The sequence below is a fragment of the Andrena cerasifolii genome, chromosome 11, assembly GCF_050908995.1.
Source record: "Andrena cerasifolii isolate SP2316 chromosome 11, iyAndCera1_principal, whole genome shotgun sequence".
NCBI classification, from domain to species: Eukaryota; Metazoa; Arthropoda; class Insecta; order Hymenoptera; family Andrenidae; genus Andrena; species Andrena cerasifolii.
In genome coordinates this window covers 181,485-206,802 of record NC_135128.1, presented here as the reverse complement: position 1 = coordinate 206,802, position 25,318 = coordinate 181,485, and the positions used below count along the sequence as shown (strand labels likewise).

The 25,318-nt window shown below is 39.8% G+C and overlaps 1 protein-coding gene across 1 annotated transcript; it reads right to left on the bottom strand.

Moving 5' to 3' along the window:
- Window positions 1-18,852: 18,852 nt before the first annotated feature.
- On the bottom strand, window positions 18,853-23,894 carry LOC143374716 (uncharacterized). The gene is made up of 2 exons (XM_076823083.1): window positions 23,626-23,894; window positions 18,853-23,542 (listed from the first exon to the last, which is right to left on the bottom strand). The coding sequence occupies exon 2, from the start codon at window positions 23,456-23,458 to the stop codon at window positions 22,316-22,318; it is 1,143 nt and encodes a 380-aa protein (XP_076679198.1). The 5' UTR covers window positions 23,459-23,542; window positions 23,626-23,894; the 3' UTR covers window positions 18,853-22,315.
- Between the last annotated feature and the right edge of the window lie 1,424 nt (window positions 23,895-25,318).

Genomic DNA, 25,318 nt, shown 5'->3' with positions numbered 1-25,318 from the left:
TTGGTTCATTTGTTTATTTGTTTACAAAAATTTTCCGCCTTTGTCCATATTACTACCATCTGCCACTTGACAATCGAGGATTTCGATGAAACTTGGTATACAAGCACACCATTTGGAACTATTCGACTATATTTGTCTGTATCGGCGGAAATTCATGTTTACAGGGTGAAACTACTCCCTCAAGATTTAGGGGTGGGAACCTTCTAAAGCGTATAACCGAAAAAGTAGTAGACATAGAAAGAAATGTTAAATACAAAAATTACTTGAATTTTTATGAGGAATAATATAACGGAAGTGCAACGGGAACGAAATCCTAGGTGGCGTCACAGTAGCCGTAAAATGTATAAAATACGCGTAAAATGTATTTACAAACAGTAGTTGCACTCCAGGTGTGTTGTTTTCATTTTTTTTTTATATTTATGGGAACAATGAGTCAACGTTGAGATTGTGCTCGATTAGGAAAATCCAAAATGCAAAGCATTGTCAAGACACATTCCAGCCGGCGTTACTTTCGACCTCGAAATTAACATTAAAAATCTGATCGGAACGTAACAGAATATACAGGCGAATAGGTATGCAATCAAAAGTGCTACAGATGAATGTACGGCATCAACGAGGGTATCTCTAACAATGTCTTTACATACGTGAATGATTCTCGAAGACAGTATATTCATTACGATACATATTACCACTGGCAATTCTAACAGTATTGCCGTAGAAGAATGTTACACATCTATGAAGTATATGCGTGGTAGTGAAAGGCTTCGAAGAAATGATGAAAGCATAAGAACTTGTCGCACCATGCACAACGAATAACAGCTGGCGCTCCACAGAATGCACATTTAGGTGGATCTATGTTTTCTTGATTTTTAAAAGGAATATCCACAGGATGTTCAAACGTCGGTTTACAATTAGTAGGTATGTACCCACTTTTGTGCCATCCATACCTGAACAAGGCATTGTATCTTGGTGCAGACAATTGATTGTGAGTTAGTGATTGTAGTTTTATTGTATTGTTACGCAAATGCAAATTAACGTCTATGTTTAAAAGGAGTACTGAATCTGAAAATTTTCTCACGAAGCCTTTCCATACCCGAAATACGTATACGTCAAGCGGTTGTATCATACCGGTTGTTTTCTTTGGAATAGTGTAAATGGCGACTTGTTTATTATTGGGAACAAGTTTCAACATAGAAGCTGGACAGTGCCCAGTCCAGGAATCTAACAGAAGAGCACTTGAGGTCTGTGTATTAGGTATGTATACATTAGTAAACCATTCATGAAATAATTGTGTGCTTAATTTTCCTGATTTTGATGCCTGTGTATGTACATTTGGAGCATTAAATAATGTTTTCTTCACTTGAGGACCAAACGTTCCACTTGATTCTTTCAACACGATTAGAAGGGGAGACATGAGTTTCCCAGCTGCAGAGATTACGGGTAATATGGTATAGCTATGTGAAAAAACATTTATGTTAAACGATTTTATTAAAAATGCACTAAAAACTAAACAAATAATTATTTTTTTTTGTACTGCAATTTCGAGGGTGTTTTTTCACTTGAAATAAAATCGTGGAGCAGGATTTTTCCTAATAGAATATGAATCAATTTAATACAAGAAAATAATTATTTTTTAGTTTTTAGTTTTTAATAAAATCGTTTAACACAAAATTTGTTTTATCTATTCTTTTGAACATTAGGATATGCAATTAGGGAATAATGCCAGGTTTTTTTTCCTGTTTGTATGTCATAAATATAACCCATAACCACAAATTAAAACGACTTGAAATCAGCCTGTAACCACAAATAAAATCAATTCAATAGATATGCAATCAGCATATAAACACAAACCAGTATTACTTTTTAATGAAATATTATTACATTTTTTAACGTAAGCGTTTTTAACATACACTTTTTGGCTTCGCTAGAGTTTTCTAAAATTATATTTTAAGTCTCATAAGGATCCGTTGAAATTTCCTCATGTTATTGCAATTTATGTTTACAGAAATATTGTCTCTGGACGATGAGAAATATTTTGTTTATAATTTTAAACTCGAATATTACTGATTAGATAAACAAACTGTAAGTAGGGGGAACCGCGTGACGTGCGTGAGAGAATAACGTGTGTCGGCAGACAGACGAAAGAAATAGACGAAAAGTGTGGCCAAAGTGCGCAGAAAATTACGAGGCCGGGTGGAAAACGAGGGGATTAGACAAGGTTCCGGTGGACAGTATAATCGACAATTAATAAAGGGCCGAAGGGTGAGATAAAAGGTGAAGAAGAGAAGGTGTGAAACGAGTACACGAAGTACAAGATACGTGGCAAGGATAAGTGACATGTAGGGAGTGGAAGAAGTGAGAAGACAAAGCGAAGACAGCAGTTGGTAAGGAAGAGCGGAGACTCTAATGAGCCAAGCTGGCGAAGGTGGGGAAGTGCAAAAGGAAACCAGAAGAAGGGGAAGACCATCGCTGGCAGATCAGCTGGGAAGAAGAAGAGCGGACAGCGAAGGCTCGATACTGGACTCATTTAAGAGGAAACGGGACAGCGAGGAGGAGCAGGAGAGGTTGAGGGCCGAAAGGGAAATAAAAGAAGAATTCTTAAAAGCGAGGAAAGTAGGGAGGTCGCCTCCGCTGAAGAAAACTGAGGTAGCTATAGAAACTGTGGAAACGCCGGACAGCCGGAAGACAGGGCAGAAAAAAGAAATGGATGCAAAATGAGACAAATTGATGGAAGCTGTGCTGGCAGTTAAGAAAGACGTGGAAGAGTTGAGAAAAGATAATAAAGATCTAAGGCAGGGAATGCAGGATCTGAGGGACGAGTGGAAGAGCAGGGATGAGATATGGGAAAAGGAAAGAAAGGAAATGAGAGGAAGGATAGAAGTACTGGAGACCAAGAAGGTTCAGGCAGAGAGGCTGACAGAAAGACTGGAGGGGCTAGAAAGGAAGGAAGAGACTAGAGAAAAGAGAGAGAGAAGAAATAATATTACCCTAAGGGGAGAAGATCTACCACGTAAAGAGACGCCGAAGGATACGGTGGAGTATGTGTTAAGGCACGAATTGCAGGTAGAAGCAGAAATAGAGGAAGCATAGTGGATAGGAAAGGGGGAGAAAAAAGGGCTACTGATAGCGAAGTTAAGAAGCTGGCAACAGAAAAGAGCAGTAATGCTAAAGAAGAGTACATTGAAAGATAAGAGGCTGTTTATTGACAATGACCTGACGAAAAAGGAAAGGGAGATACAAAGAAACATTAAAGATATTGCCAAGGTGGAAAGGGAGCAAGGGGCAAAGGTGAAAGTTGGGTACAGGAAAGTAATAATCAACGATAAGACATTTATCTGGAAAGAGGATGGTGGGCTGAAAGAAGTAAATTTTTGGAGTCGGCAAAGTTCTGTGAACCTCTAAATTTTAGGAGGACCGCAGAGCTTACAAGGACAACGAAAGCACGACAAAAGGCAATACCAACACCCGTTCCCCGCGCGCCTGCGGATGCAGATATGTGAGGAGAGGGGGTACACAGAATTGGGAAAGGAATAAGAAATCAAAGAGAAATAGATACATTTAAAATAGGATACTGGAATGTAGCAGGATTACTCAGCAAAGACAAGCAGTTTTGGGATTTCCTAAAAGAAATCGATGTAATAGGATTAGTAGAAACGTGGATTGAAGAGAAACAATGGGAAGGATTGAAAGATAAATTGCCACAAGAATTCTCATGGAAATGTAAATATGCCACCAGAGAGAGAAAAAAAGGGAGAGCGATAGGCGGAATTATCACAAGCATAAGAAAGGGCATAGAAGAGGAGGAATCGAACGCGGGAACGAAACACATTGAAGAGAGAAGAATAAAGATACAAAATGAAAAATGGAGAATAATAACAGTGTACAGCAGAGATATGAAGGAGACGAAAGAAGAGTTAGACCAGATAATAGAGGAGAAGGAGGTGGAGAAACTGATAATCGGAGGAGATTTCAACGCAAGAATTGGACACGAAGGGGGCGATTTTAGAATAGAAGAAAAGCATGGTGTAAGGAGATCAAAAGACAAAGTTAAAAACACAGAGGGTAAGGTGTTATTAGAGGTGGTTGAGGAAAGAGGATGGAATATTCTGAATGGGAATATGGAGGGAGATGAGAAAGGAGAGTATACATATACGGGGCCGAGAGGCAGTACGGTAATCGACTATATAATGACAAATGTCGAGGCGAAAGAAGAGATCAAGAAATTCAAAGTGGAAGAGAGAGTGGAGTCAGACCATATGCCTCTGATTGCAGAACTGTATGGGGGAAATAAAAGGGGAGAACGAGAGGGAAATCAGAAGGAGAGGTGGAGAGAGAGAAGAGTCTGGACAGAAGAAGGGAGGAGAGAGTTTCAAATAGAATTAAACAAAATAAACTTTAATAGGACGGAGGTGAATGAAATGGTAGAAGAAATGATAAGAAAAATAAATAATGCAGTACGAAAAGAAGAAGTAAAAACTAAAAAATGGAAATTGGGCAGCTTTAAGTGGTGGAATTCGAATTGTACAAAAAAGAAAAGGGAAGCCAGAAAAGCATTGAGGATCTGGAAAAGGGGTAAAGGAGACAAAGAAGGCTACCAGAAGAAAAGAAGGGAGTACAAAAAAGTGTGCGATGAAAGGAGAAGGGAATTACAAGAAACTACTGAGAATGAGATAATGCAATTAAAGGGAGAAAATCAAATATGGGAATATATAAATAAACAGAGAAAGAAAAGAATAGGAATCTCCAATAAAATAGATTTAAAAGAATGGAAGGATCATTTTAAAACATTGCTAGAAGGCGTCGACTGTAGGAAAGAAGTAGGAGAGTTGGAAGAAATAGACAACACGGAAGGAGAAAAGGAAGAGGAAATAACAGAAGCAGAAGTAAAAGAACAAATCAGGAAATTAAAAAAGAAGAAAGCAGTAGGGGAAGACAAAATAGAAAATGAAGCTTGGATTTACGGTAACGTGAAAATAGTAAAAAGGATCACACAAATTTTCAATAAAGTGTGGAAGGGAGAAGGATTCCCGGAGAGGTGGAAAGAAGGGGTGATTTCACCAATATTCAAAAAAGGAGATAGAGAAAAGGTGAGCAACTACCGGGAGATAACGATCCTAAACACAGCGTACATAATATATGCTATGGTCCCAAGACAAAAAAAGACTAAAAGAGGAATTGGAAAAGAACCACATACTACCAGAAACACAAGCAGGATTCAGGAGCGGTAGGTCGACAATAGATAACATTTTTATTCTGAACTATGTAGCTAACAGAGCAATACAGAAAAAGGGGGAAAGCTGTATACCTTTTTTGCAGACTTAAGCGCTGCATTTGACAAAGTGGATAGAGTAAAACTTCAAAACATCATGAAGAAAAAGGAGATAAGTAAATGCTTGAGGATGAGAGTCGGAGAAATTTACAAAGAAACAAGAAATACTATAAAAGCAAACGGAGAAATGTCATCCAAATTCTGGACAACAAAAGGGGTAAGACAGGAATGCCCACTGAGTCCAACGTTATTTACACTATATGTAGCGGATTTGGAGGAAACCATGAGGAAAAACCAAGCGGGAGGAGTTAGAGTAGGAAAAGAAAAAATCTGGACTCTAGCATATACGGACGATATAGCGTTACTAGCAAATGAACCAAAGGATCTTAAGGACATGATAAGTAGATTCGGAAAATATCTTGAAAGGAAAGGGTTGCAACTGAATGCAGAGATGTCAAAGGTGCTTATTTTCCATGAAGGGAGAGGAAAGAAGAAGAGAGAAGAATGGGGCTGGCAGGGGCACAATCTAGAAGAAGTAAAGGAGTTCAAATACTTAGGGTATAATTTTCAGAAAAATGGGGGCAGAGAGATGCATATAAGGGAAGTCATAAAGAAAGCAAGAATAGCAATGGCGCAGATATGGGGAATAGGGCAAAGAATGTTCAAGAACAATTTTGAGAGAAGAATGACAATATTTAGAAGCATAGTGAAAAGTATCTTGCTGTACGCGTCAGAAATTTGGGGATGGATGGAAGCAGAAAAGATAGAGAAAATACAGGAGAAATACATAAGGTGGACTTTAGGTTTGGACTTCAATACACCAGCGTATCTAATTTTGGAGGAAACAAAAACGGACAAAGTAAGGATAGAAGCGGGGAAAAGAGCAATAAAATATGAGGAGAAGGCGAAACGGATGAATAAGAATAAAATAGTACAAGAGTGTTGGAGGGAAATAGACGAGAAGCAAGCAGAGAAAAAGTCGAAATGGGAGGAAATGAGAGACGCATACTACAGACAAGAAATGATGGATATGCAAGAAATGGAAATAGAAAGAAGGAGAGGAAGAGAGTTTGTGGAGGAACTAGCGTAAAGAGACAGGGCAGAGCAGGTGCAATGGCAATACGACAGAATACTAGGAGGCAGATACAACGCACATTACACAGAAATTAGAGATAACCAAACAGCAAATTACCTAGACGGAAACTACAGAGGCAGAGACCAAAGCATGATCGCAAGGTTCAGATGTGGGAACGAGGAACGGGGAAGCAAGTACTGGAAGGAAGAAAAAGAAACAGCATGCAGACTATGTAATGGGGCTAGAGAGACGTTGGGTCACATGTTACGAGACTGTAAGGAGTTGAAAAGAGAAAATGCAACGATCAGAGTAATATTAAAGGGAGATGCAGAAGGAGCGGAGTGGATGCGTATGGTTCTGGAAAAAAGGAGAAGAAAAGAAGTACAAGATGAAGGAAGAAGTCAAAACGAAAGCACAACATGCAGTTAACAGTCCCAGAAACACTTACACACTTAACACATGTAACCCCATTTTGAGGCTGAAAGGCAAAAAATATACCTATTTACTACTACTACTACTACTACAAACTGTAAATAGAAAAAATGTGTGTTGTGACGAACTTTACAACACTATATTTTTTTTTAAATGGAGATTATCAACATTTAATTTTCCAAATAAAGATAAAGAAACATGAAATGAATTACAAAATGAAGAAACAAAGATTCATTAAATTAAATCCCCATAAAAAACTTCAAAAAAGTAAAAAAAAATACGCCAAATACATGAAAAAGTCGTGGACAGAAAAGAGTATTATCAAATGAATTACAAAAAATAGAAGATAATAATATTCAAAATTATCTGTAGTCATTCCCTGTGCAAATTATCTTTGTAAAAAGATGTGAGATCCCCATAAAAAACTTCGAAAAAGTAAAAAATTACGCCAAGTACATGAAATCAAATAAATCTCAAAAAATAGAAGATAATAATAATCACAAAATTAAAGAAAGATATGAAATCAGAATGAGCTGCAAGTACATAAAGGTGCTTTCCAATTGCGCTTAAGATGACACAACTACATATACACAGTTAAAATGCTGTGTTCATACATTCCATTAGTCATATCGCGGACATTTTAATTAACGCATCAAAAAGAATCCCATTTAAAAACATTGTCGTAAATTAATAGCTTTACAAAATTAATGGTATACAAAAGTTGCGCCATTTATAACAATGGCTATTTATACAAAGAAATAAATGTATTAAATAATATTAAGTAGACATATTTTTATACAAATAAATTTTTTATTCAAAATACTTGGCGCTGCGAAACCGAAAAAATGATAATTTTCGTAATATTAATACTTTACAACAGGGTTGACTAACTGATAGCTCGCGGGCCACCGGGGCCACCTCCGACTTGCTGCTACGTTGAATGGCCCCCTTCCATACCTACCAGACTCTGACGATCGCAGTCGAAAGAGAAGGAAAGAAGGAGAAATCCACTGTGATCGTCAGAGGTATGGAGGGGGGCCGTTCAGCGTAGCAGCAAAGTACAGGAGCCCCCGGTGGCTCGCGAGCCACCAGTTAGTCAATCCTGTTTTACAATAACTCCCTTACAATCTATCATAAAATACATAATATACTAGAAACTCTGTCAGATTTATTCTACATATATTTATTTCTAATATCATACGTAGCATATGCACACATTCACACATTCACGAACGCACGCATAAAAAAAAAAGAGAAAAAGATTAATGCAATTCATATATATTTATTCAGTTTAGCAACACCAATTCGGAGCGCAGCGCCATGTACTTTGAATAAAATATTTGTTCGTATTAAAATATTTATTTGTATACAAATATATCTGTTTAATATTATTTAATATATATTTTTCTTTGTATAAATAGCTATTGTTATAATTGCCGCAATTTTTGTATATCATTAACTTTGTAAAGCTATTAATTTACAATAATGTTTTTAAATAGGATACTTTTTGATGGGTTAATTAAAACGTCCGCAATATGACTGATCGAATGTATGAACACAGCATTTTAGCAGTGTATATGTAGTTGTGTCATCTTAAGCGCAGTTGGAAAGCACCTTTATGTCCTTGCAGCTTATTTTGATTTCACATCTTTTTTTAATTTTGTGATTAATATTATCTTCTATTTTTTGTGATTTATTTGATTTCATGTACTTGGCGTATTTTTTTACTTTTTTGAAGTATTTTATGGGGATTATGTATACAGTATGTACTGTAACGTCCTACGATTTTTCGCGCGTTTCCTATTCCAAATTCCACTAGTAAACCTCAAAATCACTCCACTAAAGTCTATCAAACTCAACTCCTACCCCATCTCCTCAATCACCGATCACCTTGATGTTGCACCTTAGCGGTCAACAACACAGGATGATCAATACAAACCTCCACCTCGCTGATGTACCTTAGCGGTCCCCATCACGAGATGATCGTTTCAAAACCCTCTTCGCCTATTCGTCTTACAAGGCACGAATCATTCCCTCCAAAAACAAATTCAAACAAGTCCCTCATTACAAATCCCTCTTAAATCGAGACCAAGTCTCAACCCCCTCTTTACGACTCATGAAGTCCAAGCCACTCTAATAACCCCTTTCCCGTAAAACACCCGAAATCCATTCGATGAGTTGAGTATCTCTTTTCGCAGTCATAAAAACCCCAGAAACCTAATTGCGACGTATATTTGGCGTACGTGACATAAATACGTCTATTAATAGACGTACCGTTTGTAAAAACCCCGGAAGTCCTACTGCGTCTTAAACCGAAATGTGTCAAGGTCTTTACCGCGCGTACCCCACAATACTCCTGTGAAAGTACATAAATATGAGGTCCTGACAGGCCGAGTTCTCTTTCTTCGACAGAAACCTCTTCGGTAGAAGGCTTACTTGAAAAGTATATCTTAAAAGTGTTAATATTAAACTCAGTGTTCGACGATCACCGTAAGCCATTTATATTACTTAATATTATTGTGCATATCACCACCATACCATACTATTCTATTATTTTGTTTATAACTGCTTATCGCAATCTTACTATTCAATTATTTCGTTTATAACTGCTTATCGCAATCTTACTATTCTATTATTTTGTTTATAACTGCTTATCGCAATCTTACTATTCTATTATAACTGCTTATCACAATCTTATCATATTATTATTATTAACGATCATTATTAAACGACTTATATTGTATCTCATGTCCATACATATATTAAATGTTATAACCATATTACAAATATTGTGCCAATGCTAAAAGCCCCCTCGCACGATTATAATAACCGATTAACGAAGTTAATAAATCGCTTTGTTTAAAATCTTGCTTCAAGTTATTTGTGTTCAACCATTAGTTACGAACGTACTAAGATACAAACCAACGAGTCGGCGAAACAGCTGATCGCGGATCGCGAACTCGAGAACAGTGACAGTGTTTACTAACATTCCCTTGCATAGCTGCACGTATAGACGAATTTCTCAAGAAATATTACGAGGAAACTTTTTGTGCCTATGCAACGGTAAATCTGATATTACGTAAACCAAAACAAAGTGCTAACGGGTGTTCCCCAAATACGCTCTAGCCTTTAAACTTCCCTGGTCGACTAGTGTGCTGGATTATAGATTCGCGCCTGGCGTTCCTCCCTGTAAAACGATTAGTGTGCTGGATTATAGATTCGCGCCTGAATTCCTTCAAAATCCTCAGTGTGCTGGATTCAAGATTCGCGCCTGACGTTCCTCTCCTTCAAAACCCTCAGTGTGCTGGATTATAGATTCGCGCCTGAATTCCTTTCAAACCCTCAGTGTGACGGATTTAATATTCGCGCCTGGTCTTCCCCCAAAAATCTCAGAGTGCTGGATTTTAGATTCGCGCCTGTCTTTCTCCTTTCCTAATGTCATCGTTCCCAAAAGACCTCACCCGGGACGTGACAGTACAATGGTCCTCTTGTTATTCCGCCGTGTACGCTGCGCGGTGTTTAAGGCCGAATAGCTGACGGGACTCCGAGCGTCTCGTTAGCGGAACGGGCCGGTGTTAGCGCGTCGCGTTAGCGAGGTGAGATCGCGTCGTCGGAGCTTCTCGTTATCGAGGCGCGATCGCGACCGGTCAGCCGCCGGGAGTCTTGGGAATGGCACAGAGTCGAGACCGAGCAGCTTCCTGGCGTCTCGGTAACGGAACGCGATTGCGAGACCGGGCAGCGTCCAGGCGTCTCGTGTAAAGGAGCGGAATCGGGACCGGGCAACAGCCAGGCGTCTCGATAACGGAACGGGATTGCGAGACCGAGCAGCGTCCTAGCGTCTCGTGTAAAGGAGCGGAATCGAAACCGGGCAACTTCCCGGCGTCTTAAAAATGGAACGGGGTGGCGGCGATCGTAGGATCGGTCGGTTACGCAGATTTCTCCGGGTCGCTTGCACCGGGCAGCATCCAGGCAGGCAGGCTGGCAGTGGGGATCCGTAACCCCACTTGAACTTTCTTGCCTTCATTGCGCCGGGGCTTATGTCCCGATTCTCGGAAATAAACAGCTGCGAGAAATCGACGCGATTTAGCAGCGCGGTGGGGAGTGAGCGCCATCGCGCTGACTCGTCACAAGACCGGCGTGATGCGGCCTAGTTCGGTTCGTGTCGGGCGCCGTCGCCCTGGCGCTCGGCCTGTCGCTCACTCCCGGTCGCATCGCCGCGCGCTCGATTCCTCCCGCTGGGACGCTACGTCACAAGCTGTAATGATCGAAGATCCACTTCCGAGAATAATACGCAGTATCTTCGAGCGCGTTCTCGGAGGCGCGAAAATTCAAATGGTTCCTATCGCCCGAAGGCTAGATCACGCATGCGATAGCCGCGTCGCTGCATTGCAATCCGTACGCGCAGGCGAGATCGCGAACGAGTTTGCACAATGAATGCGAGAGAAAGGTACGAAATGCACCTATCTCTCTCCCTCTTCTTCTCCAGACAAAACATATGCTTTATTATTATTATTATGATGCGTAGAAGATGCAAGTCGAAACGTCCATGGACATTATGAATTCGGTAATCACGCGAATACCTGTCGAAAAATATATAGCTATATTAATCGAAGGTCCAATTCCGAGAATAATGCACATATGCGATGCGACTGTAAGTATAGATGTATCGACTTTGCATAGGCCATGTGATTTATGGACACACGAGTACAGTTACATTACAGGAGAATGTACCTAGTAAGAAATGAAGATCGAAAGAAGTGTCGTGTATGGTATCAGACAATACGGGTAATCATGTGAAAAAAGTGATTCATTTATTGATTAAGTATATAGACATGTGTGTACTATTGTGGTATATGGCGAGCATCGCGTATCATTGAACCGAAGCCTAGCGCTAATAATTCACAATCTAACAAAGAGTCCGGTTCATAGTATTCGCTTTCTCAAATAAGTTTGTCGTGTATGTATGTGTAATGTACGTTATATTCCACATTGCATATACTCCCAAATTTTCTGAAAGCGCATCGCACAGTATTCGGTGTAGGCATTGATTTCAAGTTAGGAATGACTGTCATGCATGATTCCGCAATAATCATCACCGACGTCGTGTCCGTCGGCGTCATCGTCATCATTCTCGTTCTTCTTCTTCTCGTACATCTCAGCGGTGTCTACGATGTTTATGTCTGTTCGTAGAAGCAGTTGTAGTAACCAATCCATTTTCTGTACTCCCTTCACGAACACCACGTCGACGGTTGCGAGCTCGCGGGCGAGCATTTCTGGAAGCCTATGGTACGGCACCCAGCCGTCGGACCAGCGACGCCCGTGATGATGCGCTGTGAGCCAGGTTTGACGCTTCTCGAACAGCGACAGGCGAGCGTAGGAGTATGGTGGTTCGAATAGCCAATGTCAGATCGTCGTTCCTGTGTCGCAATTGTTCGCGAGAATCGCAATTTCCTTAGCGACGAATGTGTTACGTTCAGTCTTAACGCCTTGTAAGTCGACCACGACGGATAACATTATTAAGGGAGGATCTCCTACCCGCCATTGGTCGCAGCGATTTAACCCAGCGGCTGGGCCTAGGCTGAATCTCCTTGCCTGCGACCAGGGGTGTGCGGGTAGCCGACTTTTCGGGCTCAGGACGGGCCGGAAATTTACGAAAGTATCGCGAACTCGCCCGACCCCACCCGAAATTTTCTGACCCGTCCCGAGGGCCAAGGACCCGAGCCTCGGGACGATCCGCACACTCCTACCTGCGACCAAGTCCATTGCCACAGTGGGGCAGAATCCCAAGAAACAAGGAAACGAGTCAGAATTCAAAAGTTGGGGGAGGATTATGTATTTATGATAATAATAATAATAAATCGTGTTTATTTTTTTATAATATTTGATACAACGCAGTGGAGTTAGAAATGCAAAGTACAGAATGGGCAAGGCTCAGCGTCGCTGTTATTCATGCCTGACCCGAATATTTCTTGTAAATTACTAATATGTGTTCCTAAAAAAAGTAAAAACCCAGAAAGAAGACCCAAAAAGAAGCCAGAAATAAAGATTTTAAAAATTATAGAAAAAATTGTAGCTAAAAATATTCTATCCTTCCAATGGCCCACCTTCTCTCACATCTGAATACGTCAGCGCGCGCTTTTGTTTTAATATTCCAACGCGTGTTTATATTCGAGAGATACGGGATTGGTTTCGAATTTGACCTGAGGACGAAGCAGGGCGGCATCACATGCATACCTGTAAAGTGCTTCCAAGTGCCACATTTTGTGTGTGTGGGTGACGAGTGTCTAAAATGTGTTATGATTGTAAGAGCAAAAACTACAAGAATTACTGAGGGAAAGCAAATGTGTAGAGAGAAGTGTCAATTAATTTAAACAGAACAGGTGCGGTATTTTTCTTCTTTCTTTATTATTTCCATTTATATTTATTTATTATTTCATCATACATAAGGCACTTACAGCCAAAGGGGTGCAAGTGACATTTTTTAACCTTTTGAATTAAGAACAGAAGTAGTTACTTAACCCTCGGTTGTCACAACTACTTTTTCTATCGCCGTTCTCACACTGGGTCAATTTGACCCTGCCAATTTTCAATCAGTTGTTATTTAAAAACTATTTGTTAAATTATGTCTAAAAAATTCTGAGATAAAGTTTGAACATTGTAGGATATATGCCCATTGTTGAAAGTTGACACTTAAAATGTCATCATGTTTAAAAAAATAATTGAAAGAATAAGAGTTCCAACAAAAAGATTTAAAATTCTGCACGAAAAATACATATAAACATAGACACGTGTTTGCACATAGATCAGAAGTAGACGTCATGATATTTTTACCGCTTTTAGGTGCTCATATTAGTCGTCTACAGGTAACATAAAAATACATACTCCCATATCTTTTGAATTCCTGCATCTTTCCTTATTTCTTGGGATTCTGTCATACTGTGGCAATGGGTTGCAGTGCGACTGGTTGCTAGACTCCATCCGGGAGTAGTCTAGCGACCCGTGATCGCAGTGTCCAGCCTGCGACTAGGTATAATGGAAAACAGACCCTCATCGTATTGTGTTGTCTCTCGAGTAGCCTAGGCTGGTACTCAAACAGACTCGCGTCAGGCTCCTACGTCTGGCGTAAACCCGACGATCGCAGTCGCTTGTAGGAGAACAGATACATGCTTTCCCATTGCACCAGTATACTGCGACCAGTCGCTGCGACCAATCGCGTGTAGGAGATCCCGCCTTTAGGCAGTAGTAGTAGTAGAAGTAGTAATATGTAGTAGCAGCGGCGGTGTCAGAATAGCGACTGAAGTCTTTGAGATTATCATCGTCCTAGTAGTTGCTGTTTGCATCGCGTCATTTTTTCGCACCACGTTCCTCAAAGGGCTATACTGGACTATACGATCGTATATGAGCAAACAATACGCTGTAGTATTAGCGGGTACGTTATCTCTACACTCGAGGTCGATTCGCACATCCACCGTTGCACACATCACCAACTCGTTCTGTCGAGAACAATCTATGATCGCGATGGGGGCCTATCGTACGAATTCGATCGTGTTCAGCAACTGTTTACCGTGATCATAATGCGAACGGATAAATTTCGCGTACATATCGTACAGGAGCGCGTATTTAGATTTATGGAATACCAGGTTCAGGTCGGATACGCCTCAGAATTCAGAAACTGTCGTACGTTCATTAGTTTGCACGCGTCGAATCTGCTCACGCTTTTCTCGAGATTAATCTTTCGATCGGTTTGGATAGCGAATATCACGTATCGTGGTTTCTCGATATGCGACGAGGCTTTCACGGTCCACGTGTGTTTCGTAGTCGTTTGCAGTAATGGATACTCGCACAGGTCCGACGATCGGTCGATCACTTTCCAGGAGACGTAGCATGGACAATTTGGTCATCTCTTCTAACGCGACGTGGGGCATACGCCATTGAATCTTGATGATCTTGAGTTGCGGTATTATCATGGGAGTGATGGAGGCTGCGTACATCACGTTCGTATCCACTCGCGCGTGGATCAGGATCAACTCGTCTCGCGTGTTTATCACAAAACGCCTGTATCCTCACAAAATCCCAGTAACGTGTTGTAAAGAGTTGCCGCGGTGGGACGACGATCTTGCTCCCTACCAGACGTCCGACCGAGGTAGTGAGACCACGCTACGCCAACGGTCTTGTTCCCCACCATTCGCCCGCAATTACCGGCAACCGACGCGAGAGGGTCACCCACCGAGTGCCTCTCTCGCTGCCGAAAATCAACGGACGAGGACATACAGAGTGTCCCAAAAATGTCGGAGTTCCTTGAAAGGGGTGACTCAGCGGGTGATTTGAAACAACTTTTCCTTAGCGAAAATATTGTTCGAAACTTCGTTAACGAGATATTAACGAAAACTCCCGACCAATCAGAGCGCGCGCCTCCCGCCCGAGCTCCCGCGGTAGCGTTGATTATGCGGTAGGCGACTACGCTTGTACTGCGAACGTACGAACATGCAAGTCAGCATGCATCGAAGGAAACCGAGTTACACAGTTTTTTTTAAAGCAGAATCTTAAATAATAATTGTTTGAAGTGAGGGGACAAGAAATACGTAAATTTCATTTTCAAATAAGGCATAAACGAAAAGGTAATGTAACAGAAAATGTACGACAAGTGATCGTAATTCGTTATTGACGTAAAAATCCGTAGTTTAATAACGGCCAACATAACTAAATTTAAAAAATAATATTAGGTGTATGAATAAATTCTTTCCGATTGGATTTAGATAATCATTACAAAGCTACCGAATTTCTATCGCGGTGTTATTCGTAAGCTGCCAGAAAAATGCCAGAAGGTAATTAACAATAATGGAAATTATTTCGATGATTGAGTTGTTTTCATATTTTTTAAATCGAACTGTTATTTTACCCTAAAATCGGAAAGAATTTGTTTCTACACCTAATAATCACCAACAAATTAAATAAAACTCACCCTTTCGGACATTCCTTTCCTTCCTTTCCGTCCTTTTCGGAAACCTGTGTCACTGGGTCACTGTACCGATCCTGGTTATTGGTGGACGAAAAGATTTATGGTAGTGTAGCGCCCAGTGCTCAGCTGAACGCAGGTATACGACACCACCCGAAGGTAAGGGTTGCAACGTCAAGTGCATCCGGGTTGATGTACCGAATATTCACTTCACTGCACGGCCACTAACACTGATCACTTAATTTATTTTTCATAGAACGGGTTGTTCCTACGTTATAAAAATTGGTGGCTCCGAAAGGGGCAGATTACTGTTAATTGAGCAGTTGCTCTATGTGGCCACCCTCAGCGTTCATGCACGCCTCAGTACGTACAATCATCTGTCTGTGGACGGCCTGCAATGTTTGTGGCGTTATGTTTGCCACTGCAGCGTGAATTCGTATGACTATGTCTTCCAGTGTATCCACTGGCTGACGGTACACCTCATCCTGAAATGATTGTTGTACAACAAATACAAAACGTAAGTAAAAAAAGAATACATATACGAATAAGTAACAGCAATAATGAAATTACCTTCTGGTAGCCCGAGTACAAAAAATCCAGCGGTGTCATATCCGGTGACCGTGGGGGCCACGCAACCGGACCGCCGCGGCCGATCCACCTGTCCTGGAAGGTTTGATCTTGGTAGTCGCGAGCAATTGTGGCATAGTGAGTTCAGTCTCGTCATGCTGATAGAACATATTTCGTCGGATCTCATTTGGAATATGGTCCATGATATCCGGCAGAACATGCTCTGAAAACACTTTATTCGCTGGGCCGTCTATCCTGTCTGGCAGCATGTACGGCCCAGCGATGTAATCACCACAAATGACGGCCCATACATTAATCGACCAACGGAATTGTGCTGCGCGTGTCCGAAGCGCTAGTGGATTCTCGTCGCTTCACACATGCCGATTGTGGGAATAGAAGCACCCTTCCCTATTGAAGAGTGCTTCGTCCGCCAACAATATATATTTGCAGAACGACGCATTCGGTTGCACTTCTCTCAACAGCCACACTGAATACTCAACCCGCTGATCAGCATCCCCGGGGTGAAAATGTTGCACCCGTATATAGCTGTACGGATGCAGCATGTTTCAGTGTTCGGTGTATCGTCATTCTGCTGGCACTAGAAGAAAATGCAGAAACATCCATTATTATTTAACATTCGTTTTCCTTAATTAATAATTGCTGCAGTTATCTTGTACTGTGACTTACTCTAGGCGGCGGTTCAAGTCGCGCACGCTGACGGTCGGGTCTTCGTCTATGGCGTCCAACACGTTCTCTTCTACCGCAAGGTTCTACTCATGCCACTGCTTCGCGGCATTATCGACCCCATCAAGTGTAATCTTGACGCGAAATGCCTAATCGTACCCTCGCTTGGAGTTTCGAGGCACGGGTATTCCCGTGCCAACGCTGGCACAGTAGCACTTGCGTCCCCGTTGTTCCGGGCGTACACCCAGAACATCGCGTAATATTCTTCAGCAGAGTACATTTCTGGAACGAGATTGCTAGCTAACTGACAGGATTTTTTCCAAGCAACTTCCTTTACCCCCAAGTAGGGTCTCTCGTTCCATTATGAGTTAACTCCCACCAGGATAACAGGCTTTAGGTAAAAAGAAGCCAGCACATTTTCGAAACACACGTGCTTTGCAGAAGTGCAAAGAACGAACCATCCTACACTTTCACAAAAGCCCGCGCTCCGTCCGTTTACTGCCAATGTACCCATTGCTTCGAGATAGACACCAGACACCACATGTTTCGGTTCGAAAGGGTCCGAAGAGAAGAGAAACAGAAAGTCTTCGAGTTGCTATAAAGAAGAAAAGGCATACCATTCCTGTTTCCGTTTTCCGATACCCTGAGTTCACGTCTGCTGCGAGGCGGAAAAAGATAAGCCATAAATTACTCAAAAGTGTAGAAAATCGTTCTGTACCGCCGTCCTGGTGGGAGTTAACTTATAATGGAACGAGAGAAACTACTTCGGAGTAGAGGAATTTTCTTGGAAAAAATCCTGTCATTCAGCTAGCAATCTCGTCCCAGAAATGTACTCTGCTGAAGAATATTACGCGATGTTCTGGGTGTACGCCCGGAACAACGGGGACGCAAGTGCTACTGTGCGAGCGTTGGCACGGGAATACCCGTGCATCGAAACTCCAAGCGAGGGTACGATTAGGCATTTCGCGTCAAGATTACACTTGATGGGGTCCATAATGCCGCGAAGCAGTGACATGGGTAGAACCTTGCGGTAGAAGAGAACGTGTTGGACGCCATAGACGAAGACCCGACCGTCAGCGTGCGCGACTTGAGCCGCCGCCTAGAGTAAGTCACAGTACAAGATAACTGCAGCAATTATTAATTAAGGGAAACGAATGTTAAATAATAATGGATGTTTCTGCATTTTCTTCTAGTGCCAGCAGAATGACGATACACCGAACACTGAAACATGCTGCATCCGTACAGCTATATACGGGTGCAACATTTTCACCCCCGGGATGCCGATCAGCGGGTTGAGTATTCAGTGTGGCTGTTGAGAGAAGTGCAACCGAATGCGTCGTTCTGCAAATATATATTGTGGGCGGACGAAGCACTCTTCAATAGGGAAGGGTGCTTCTATTCCCACAATCGGCATGTGTGAAGCGACGAGAATCCACTAGCGCTTCGGACACGCGCAGCACAATTCCGTTGGTCGATTAATGTATGGGCCGTCATTTGTGGTGATTACATCGCTGGGCCGTACATGCTGCCAGACAGGATAGACGGCCCAGCGAATAAAGTGTTTTCAGAGCATGTTCTGCCGGATATCATGGACCATATTCCAAATGAGATCCGACGAAATATGTTCTATCAGCATGACGAGACTGAACTCACTATGCCACAATTGCTCGCGACTACCTAGATCAAACCTTCCAGGACAGGTGGATCGGCCGCGGCGGTCCGGTTGCGTGGCCCCCACGGTCACCGGATATGACACCGCTGGATTTTTTGTACTCGGGCTACCAGAAGGTAATTTCATTATTGCTGTTACTTATTCGTATATGTATGATATTATTTCGGATTCCTTCTTAAGCAAAAACACAAGGTTGATTCGTCTAAAAATATAGAGGTTTATTATCAATTACATAATAAATAATTATCACATACATACTTCCACGTGTTTCACTAACCTAAAAATATAGAGAATCAACAATTAAATGTTTGTGCTTCTCTATATTCTCTCAACATATGATCTTTTCTTATAGGGACCTGCACTTGTAGATTCTGTACTACTGGGTTCATTAATTCGATCTCACTATTTATCAATATAATTAATTTTTGTATTAATCAATTTAACCGTCACTCTGTCTATCTCTATTCTCTGTTTTCTTTATCTTCTCAAGTCCTGACCTCTCTCGAGCATCTACGTAACTCACCAGCCTATACACGAAGCTTACATCTCCCCTCCACAAGACGCTTAATTTTCATCCTAAGATGCAAATTTAGCGTTATTTTTACCATACATCAGTCGACACAGGTGTGAGCTTTGTTATATGATACAAACCAAGTGATCTTTTTCTATGACCCGTGTTTACTTTATAAATTGAATCTGATACTTTCTCCGATATTTCAAAGGGACCTATCCTGATTTCATCCATTTTTTTCCTGTTTAATTTATTTCCATTAACCACGTAAACTAAATCTCCTTCTTTGAAATTATACTGTGTTCTGTTTTTATCAAATATAGATTTATTATAATCATGGGATTTTTTTGTTTTGAGCAGTGCTATTCTTCTATCTTGTTCCAAACTTCTTGTATTTTTATTTTTCTCTTTTAATTCAGGTGGTAACAAGTCAGTAGATTCTCCACTTAGCAGGTATTTTGGTGAAAATCCTGTAATTGTGTGATTTGTTTCGTTATATTTATTTGTACATTCTTCTGCTATTTTGGACCATGCTGATTTTTTTCCTTTCTCATTCAGTTTACAGCGTATTCTATTCACCAACGTCTGATTTAACCTTTCGTTTAGACCGTTAGAGAAAGGTGCGTCTACGGCTGTAAAAATCAGTTGTACATTTCGATTTTCAAGGTAATTTTTGAATTCGTTTGAATTTAAGGCCGGATATTGATCTGAGAGCAGTATTTCAATCGTGTTATCTTTCGAAACCTTCTCAATTAGTTTTATGAAGTCTTGAGCGTTTTGATTTTTCGAGCATGAGCTGTATGTAAATCTTGTAAAATGGTCCACTAGTAGATGTAGGTATTTCTTTGTTGATCTTCGACCCCCAAATCCGCCAACTGTGTCCAAAGACATTATTTGGAAGGGTTTCTCGGCTGGACCTAATTGTGACATTAGACCGTATTTTCTGTTTGCTCTTGTTTTATTTTTTATGCAAACTTCACAGTTTTTACACATTATTTTGATGTTTTTCATTATATTCTGTGCCGTGTAAAAAGGTTTTACCTTAGCTTCCATCTGATTTATTCCTATGTGACAGTAGTTTTCGTGAATTTTCTTCAGCACAATTTTACTATATTCTTCACTTAATATTATTTTTTTCCTTTTTCTTTTATCTTTTTTGTAGTAGATCCCATCTTCCATAGTAAATTTTGCATTCTCTCTCAACTGTTTGTTTTGTGCTTGATCACTTTTTATATCTTCTAGACTAATAATATTTACCGTTTTCAGGTTATCTTCGTTATTTTCGTGATTTTCAAACACTGGGTGTCTGCTGAGGCAGTCTGCTTCTATATTCGTTTTTCCTGGATTGTACTTTATTGTAAGGTTGTATTGGGACAAATAGTGAATCATATCCCCTAGTTCATCATCTGTTCTGTTTTTGACATTTAACTTTTCTAGCGGTTTATGATCTGTATATACCGTGAAGGAGTTTCCCAGTAACCAATGTTGCCAGAATTTCAGACTTTCTTTTATGGCTAAGCATTCTAAAAAGATGGCTTTCTTCTTTTTTTGAGATTCGTTCAGCTTTTTTGAAAAGTAAGCTACAGGTTTCAGATCTCCATTTAATTGGATTTGTTTCAAAACCGCTCCTAAACCGTGTATGCTAGCATCCGTATAAATAACTGTCGGTAATTTTGGATCAAAAATTGCAAGATTTGGTCTAGAACAGAGATGATTTTTGATTATTTCAAATGCTTCTTGGCATTCATTTGACCAGTAAAATTTTGTATCTTTACGGAGTAGATTGTGTAGCGACTCCAGTATTATTGTAACATTTGGAATATACTTTCCATGAAAATTAATTTTCCCTAAAAACTGTCTTACGTGTTTTTTGTTTTGTGGAGTTGGAAATTCTCTTATTGATTTTAAGTTATCTTTTAGAGGTGTAATTGTATTATCTTTTATTACGTGTCCTAAGTATTTTACTGAATTTGATGCAAATTTGCACTTTGTGAATTTTAGTCTAAGTCCTTCTTTTTTTATAGCGTCCAGTAATCTTTTAATATGTACTATATGCTCAGCAAATGTTCTTGAGAAAATTAATATATCGTCGATATAATTTTTTGCAAATCTAGATAGTCCATATTTTCTTATAATACCTCTTAAAATTCGTTGAAAAATTGCTGGAGACGTCTTTAGGCCAAAAGGAAGACACGTCCATTGATAATGTCCTTCCTGCGTCACAAATCCTGTTTTTGGTCTATCTCGAATTCTTAAAGGTATGGACCAAAAGGCTGAGTTTATGTCCAGAGTTGTAAAATATTTACAGTCAATGGTCTCAGTCATTAGGTCTTCTATTAAGGGAAACGGTTGAGATTGAGGAACTATTATCTTATTTAATTCTCTAAAGTCTATACATAAACGACTTCTTTTCCCTTCATCTCTTTTAAAGGCTAGTGTCACTGGCGCTGCAAAAGGACTATATGACTCCTCAATCAAATTATGTTTTAATAGTTCCGCGATCTGTCTTTCTATCTCAATTCTATCTGTGATTGAACATCTATATGGTCTTTTATAGCAATATTTTTCCGTTTGTAGGTCAATGAATGCTTCATAATTTTTTACTTTGCCTACGTCATATTTATCTTTGGCGAAAATCTGTTTATATTCATTTATTAAGACGTTTATTTCTTCTCTTTGATCTGAATCTAAGTGTTCCGTGTCAGTAATAAATCGGTTTGTGTCTATTCCTTCATTGAAATTTACTTCATATTCTTGAATTAATTTTCCTGTGTCCTGTTCTTTTTTTTTATTCTCTTTCATATTTTCTTTTAGCTTTTTAACATCTAAATTTTCATCATGAGTCAATCCAAAATTTTTTATTGTATCTAGTCCCAATATCATGTCATTATCAAAATCTTTACTTTCCAATATAAATGCATTTATATTTTTTTCTTCGTCCAGTATTCTTGCTTTTAGAGTTATCAATCCCTCAGTTTTTCCCCTGCCATTAATCGATCTTAACGTGCTGCTTTGTTGATCTTTTTCTCTGTTTTTTAATTTTATTAATTTGGAATTTATCACGGTCACGTTTGAACCAGGATCATAAATTCCTTTAACTTTCAATACGTTGTTTAATAGAACGTCAAGTTTGATTAACGGCGGGAAATTCAGTTTTTTTGATCCTCTGTATTAAGTTCAACTTCTAATATTGAATTTGTAGATATATTTCTATTTTGAGTTCCATTTCTTTCTGCTTTATACCAGCATAGGTTTTCTGGATGGTATCGGTTTTTCTTACCTTTTTCTTCACAAATCTTGCATGGCTTTTTATCACTACTTCTCGTTTCTGATTTTGTAATTCTTCTTACTTCTTTGTTATCCTCTGTAATCTTTCTATTCGTTGTTTTCTCGTATCTTCTTAATTCATTAAATAAGTCTTTTGAGTTTTCTAAATCTTCTCTATCGATTTTGTCTCTCACAAATGCCGGTAATCCCGCAGCAATTAGATTTATTAAAGTTTTTCTATCTATTTCTTTGTTTGTTTCTAACAATAGACGTTCTTTTCTTAAAGCATAATCTAAAAGTGAGCCATTCAGAAACCTGTAATTTATCGCATGCATTACCGGTGACCATCCTTTATCTGCAAAAGTTCCTAGGAAATTTTCTCTCCAAATTCTCCATTCCGAATTTAGTGTATTTCTTATTAACATAGAACTATGCCAGTCTCTGCAATTATCTTCTAGAAACAATCTTAAAATTTCAATTTTTTCAACGTCTTTTGTAATATTTAATCTGTCACATTCGCTCTCGTATGTCGATAACCATAGCTTTACACTAACGTTCTTACCATTGAATTTCTCAATTACAAATTTTTCGGAGATTTTACTTAGGTTTCGATTCTTCAAAGTTTGACTATCCTCTTTATGTTCAGACAACTTTTCCAAGATCTTTAGTAGGTTTTCATCTATTTGTGTTGTTTGAGCCGTGATTTGTTGTTTTTGGGATGTTTGACTTTCTTCTAATAGATAGTCTCCTATTACCATATTTCCACTCCCGTCTTTATAATTACCTAATACTTTTTCGCTTAGATTAAACCATACACTTCGTGTATGTCCGCGCTTCGTCAGAGTCGTTGTAACTTTTTTGAACTCGGGCAGAGCTGTGAGCTCTGCATGATGTTTTTGCGACCACAGGTTTCTTGGGATATGAAATTTTATATCTTCTTCATTTGTTATGGATGTAATGGCTATGACGTTTGATTTGGGGTCTTCCGCTGCAACGACTTCAAATTGGAATTTTAACCTTTCCATAATGTTGCGTATTCGACGTCTCTTCTCGTGCGCGTTTCTTGCCCAAACGTGATAATTGTTGATTTATGATATTATTTCGGATTCCTTCTTAAGCAAAAACACAAGGTTGATTCGTCTAAAAATATAGAGGTTTATTATCAATTACATAATAAATAATTATCACATACATACTTCCACGTGTTTCACTAACCTAAAAATATAGAGAATCAACAATTAAATGTTTGTGCTTCTCTATATTCTCTCAACATATGATCTTTTCTTATAGGGACCTGCACTTGTAGATTCTGTACTACTGGGTTCATTAATTCGATCTCACTATTTATCAATATAATTAATTTTTGTATTAATCAATTTAACCGTCACTCTGTCTATCTCTATTCTCTGTTTTCTTTATCTTCTCAAGTCCTGACCTCTCTCGAGCATCTACGTAACTCACCAGCCTATACACGAAGCTTACATATGTATTCTTTTTTTACTTGCGTTTTGTATTTGTTGTACAACAATCATTTCAGGATGAGGTGTACCGTCAGCCAGAGGATACACTGGACGACATAGTCATACGAATTCACGCTGCAGTGGCAAACATAACGCCACAAACATTGCAGGCCGTCCACAGACAGATGATTGTACGTACTGAGGCGTGCATGAACGCTGAGGGTGGCCACATAGAGCAACTGCTCAATTAACAGTAATCTGCCCCTTTCGGAGCCACCAATTTTTATAACGTAGGAACAACCCGTTCTATGAAAAATAAATTAAGTGATCAGTGTTAGTGGCCGTGCAGTGAAGTGAATATTCGGTACATCAACCCGGATGCACTTGACGTTGCAACCCTTACCTTCGGGTGGTGTCGTATACCTGCGTTCAGCTGAGCACTGGGCGCTACACTACCATAAATCTTTTCGTCCACCAATAACCAGGATCGGTACAGTGACCCAGTGACACAGGTTTCCGAAAAGGACGGAAAGGAAGGAAAGGAATGTCCGAAAGGGTGAGTTTTATTTAATTTGTTGGTGATTATTAGGTGTAGAAACAAATTCTTTCCGATTTTAGGGTAAAATAACAGTTCGATTTAAAAAATATGAAAACAACTCAATCATCGAAATAATTTCCATTATTGTTAATTACCTTCTGGCATTTTTCTGGCAGCTTACGAATAACACCGCGATAGAAATTCGGTAGCTTTGTAATGATTATCTAAATCCAATCGGAAAGAATTTATTCATACACCTAATATTATTTTTTAAATTTAGTTATGTTGGCCGTTATTAAACTACGGATTTTTACGTCAATAACGAATTACGATCACTTGTCGTACATTTTCTGTTACATTACCTTTTCGTTTATGCCTTATTTGAAAATGAAATTTACGTATTTCTTGTCCCCTCACTTCAAACAATTATTATTTAAGATTCTGCTTTAAAAAAACTGTGGAACTCGGTTTCCTTCGATGCATGCTGACTTGCATGTTCGTACGTTCGCAGTACAAGCGTAGTCGCCTACCGCATAACCAACGCTACCGCGGGAGCTCGGGCAGAAGGCGCGCGCTCTGATTGGTCGGAAGTTTTCGTTAATATCTCGTTAACGAAGCTTCGAACAATATTTTCGCTAAGGAAAAAATTGTTTCAAATGACCCCCTGAATCACCTCTTTCAAGGAACACCGACATTTTTGGGACAACCTGTATAGGTCCGGGGCAAAGGCTTATTCGGCCTAGACCGCCTAGAACGTTAGTACAATCAGTAGGCCTCTCCCAGAAACCTCCTGTGCGATTCCACGTTCGTGAGCCGACAGTAGTCCTTGTGCAATATCGAGCTCTCGTCTAAGCACCCGTTCTATCTCCACGGTACCCAGAAGGACA

Coding starts and splice junctions, on each gene's coding strand:
- LOC143374716 (XM_076823083.1), bottom strand. CDS start 23,458: ATGGAAAGGTTAAAATTCCAATTTGAAGTCGTTGCAGCGGAAGACCCC.